The sequence below is a fragment of the Cyprinodon variegatus genome, unplaced genomic scaffold (assembly GCF_000732505.1).
Source record: "Cyprinodon variegatus isolate N-32 unplaced genomic scaffold, C_variegatus-1.0 Scaffold1130, whole genome shotgun sequence".
Classification (NCBI taxonomy): Eukaryota; Metazoa; Chordata; class Actinopteri; order Cyprinodontiformes; family Cyprinodontidae; genus Cyprinodon; species Cyprinodon variegatus.
Genome location: NW_015151583.1, coordinates 54492 through 57275, shown reverse-complemented (window position 1 = coordinate 57275; position 2784 = coordinate 54492). Strand labels below are relative to the sequence as shown.

Genomic DNA, 2784 nt, shown 5'->3' with positions numbered 1-2784 from the left:
TTTTTAACTCTTCACATGTCTGAGTCCAAAGCTTTGATTCCCAACGTGCCGAGCTTGAATGGTTTCTCGCTCAAAATACGCCATTCCTCATATACATCACCTGCTGTTTTTAATCCATGCAGAAAACTCTTGGCTGGAGAGACAATTTTCATTGAATTTCCACTTCCACACGTTTTTGGCGCATCAACCCAAGGTCTGTTTGCAACATGGTTTTTATTGCTTCTGCACTCAGGATGGAACTAATAATGGTTCAAGCTAATCCGTTCTTTAAATGTAAAAGTTTTTGTTATGAATTACAAAAATAAAATCCTATTTATGACTTGGTGACAGTTTTAAGACCTATAAAAGACTGATTTAAGACATTTTAATACTAATTAAGGTCTTATTTTTATATTGAAGAATTCAATGCCTTTTAAGACTTTTTAAGGATCTGCAGGAACCCTGAATTATCACTGATGATGTGTGAGTTTATTCCACCTTAATATTAGCTGCCTGTTGCTTATCAGAACTGATTTCCCCCCCAGTAGTTTATCTAATTAGGCCGGTTCCTCGGTCCGGCTATATACAGTTCTAATCTTCATTTTGCACGTGGCAAACATTTGGGAATGGAATGAGAGCGGCGTCCTTCAGCTGAGGATATTTTTTCTTAGCCTATTTGTGAGATTAAATATTTTAAATGTGCCTTTCCTCTGCCTAAATAGGGGTGTTACATCCCCAAGATGGATGGATGTTTTGTTCTTGCATCCAATTAACGCCTTGCTCTCTTTTAGGCTCCGCCTTTAAGACTGGCTGCTGCTTTCTGAGTCTCGGTCCAATGAAGATCACCTGAAGACTATTAAAGGCATGTGAAGCAGTACTTCATGGCTGTTTTTTTTTAGCCATTTATCTGCCAAACACCTCTGTTTTAAATTTAAAATCTAAAAAGGGCTGTTAAGATTGCAAACATGCTTGGATGGTTTTTGTAGGGGAGAGCTGCCCTTTTGTTTAACCCCAGTTTTCTCCCGTTAATGTGTTGGTTTGGTTTCATATTGAGTTAGGTAATTCCACTTTCTTTTTTCTTTAGGGTTGTTTTGTTTGTTATTTTGGCCTGGGCTCTCCCTGAAGATTTTACCATAATTTATTCAAAAGAAATAACAAACCTTTAAAATGCCTTTTTCACTCCTTCATTCAGTGTCTAAATTTATGTTGGTCCCTTATATTAAACACAAAGTGCAAACTTGTAAATCAGACAATTTAAACTTGAGATGTGAACAAAACTGTCTCAAAAGTGCAAACTTGTTTGTGAAAAGTGAAGCTGTCTGGCTTGAAGTCATCTTGAGAGCATCTTTCCTGCTCATTTGAACATGAACGTCACGCGCGTCACTATAAAACGAATGGATCTCATTCCCTGGACATCGATTTTGCAAAAATGTAAAGGAATCGATTCCAAATCGATTAAATCGATTTTTTTTACCCAGCCCTACAGCTCAGTGAAGTCTCGCCTTGATCTCTGTATGATCAATTATTTTATCTTTTTCTATAATAATGAAGAGTTATTCGTTTTGTTGTGTTTTTTTCATAGGAGGCTAATTTTTTGGGACGTTCCTGAGGTTTATTAATAGCTATAAACCACCATTCACACCTAAAAAAAAACTATTTTCATGAAGAAGAAGGAGCCACACCTGTTCTGCTGCTGGAGCGATGCAGAGCCGCAGACGGGGATCCTGTGCTCATCTGGTCGGCGCTCTAACAACCAACAAACACAGAAAAGGATCAGTAGAGCGGCTGACGTTTCCTTAAACCCTCTAAAATCCCTCTGATGGGAAGGACTCGTCTCACCGCACATCTCTGACGCAGGCCTGAAGGAGCGCTGCCGTTCTCTGGAGATCCACCACTAGAGGGAGACATACACCAGGCTTTATTCACGTCTTTCACACTGAAACTTAAGAGGAGCTGATGACAAACCGCAGGGAGGCAGAGCTTCTCTGCTCCTCGGGGTCGACCCACCATGAGCTGCTTCCTGTCTGCGGCGCAGAGGCTGCATTACTTCCAGATTTAGAGCTCGACTTCAGCAAACTGCAAAATAAAGCGCTTTTAGGATGAAGGGAGCTGAAACTTTTAGTTAGTCCCCAAACAGGGAGGCTTTCCTGGGCTTCCTCCATTATTCATGGCCTACCTGGCTTTCTCCCTCTGCTGCTGGAGTCGCTCCCTCTCCTGCCAGATGAACAGGGTGCCGGGCCGCCGCCGCTCCTCCAGGTTGGGGCTGGAAGGAGACACGGGGGACGAGGATGCAGAGGGAAAGGAGTTCCCGTCAACTTGGGGACTGGATCTGGGAGAGAAGAGGAGAAGGAGGTCACAGAGTGGATCTAAACTGAGCACCTGGTGAAATCAAAAACCATATTTTATTTGTATTCTGTGACCCTGATTGAAATAATCCATGTTTTTTTGCTGTTGTTGTTGTGTTTTTCCAAATAAAATCTAAAATGTATTTATCTGAATCATCTGCAGATTTAGCTCATCCATCGATTAAAACGTTTTTAAAAAGATCTGGGTTTAAGTTTCACACTGCAGGCCTTAATGCTCGATTCCGATGTTTTTGTGAAATCAGATTCTTCTGCGCGGTCGCTCACATTTCCAAATAAATGCAACTTGTACGTGATCTGTGTGAACTGCATACGCAGTAGAGGACGAAGTGAAGCGACATGCAGCGAGCGTGCTCTATGTTTAGGGAAGTAAAGATGGACGGTGGTGCTTCAGCGCATCTAGTGGTCCTTACGTTCACAATTTTAAAACTTTCCTTTTTGA

General features: G+C 41.6%; 1 protein-coding gene across 1 annotated transcript in view; it reads right to left on the bottom strand.

The window, feature by feature from the left end:
* LOC107101666 (leucine-rich repeat and calponin homology domain-containing protein 4-like) overlaps positions 1–2784 on the bottom strand; it is a 25148-nt gene that overhangs the window by 7028 nt on the left and 15336 nt on the right. The window contains exons 7-10 of the mRNA XM_015400661.1: positions 2156–2358; positions 1987–2055; positions 1819–1873; positions 1662–1725 (exon numbers count right to left, since the gene is read on the bottom strand). Of these exons, the coding sequence (XP_015256147.1) occupies positions 1662–1725; positions 1819–1873; positions 1987–2055; positions 2156–2358 (391 nt within the window). The remainder of the gene's footprint in view (positions 1–1661; positions 1726–1818; positions 1874–1986; positions 2056–2155; positions 2359–2784) is intronic.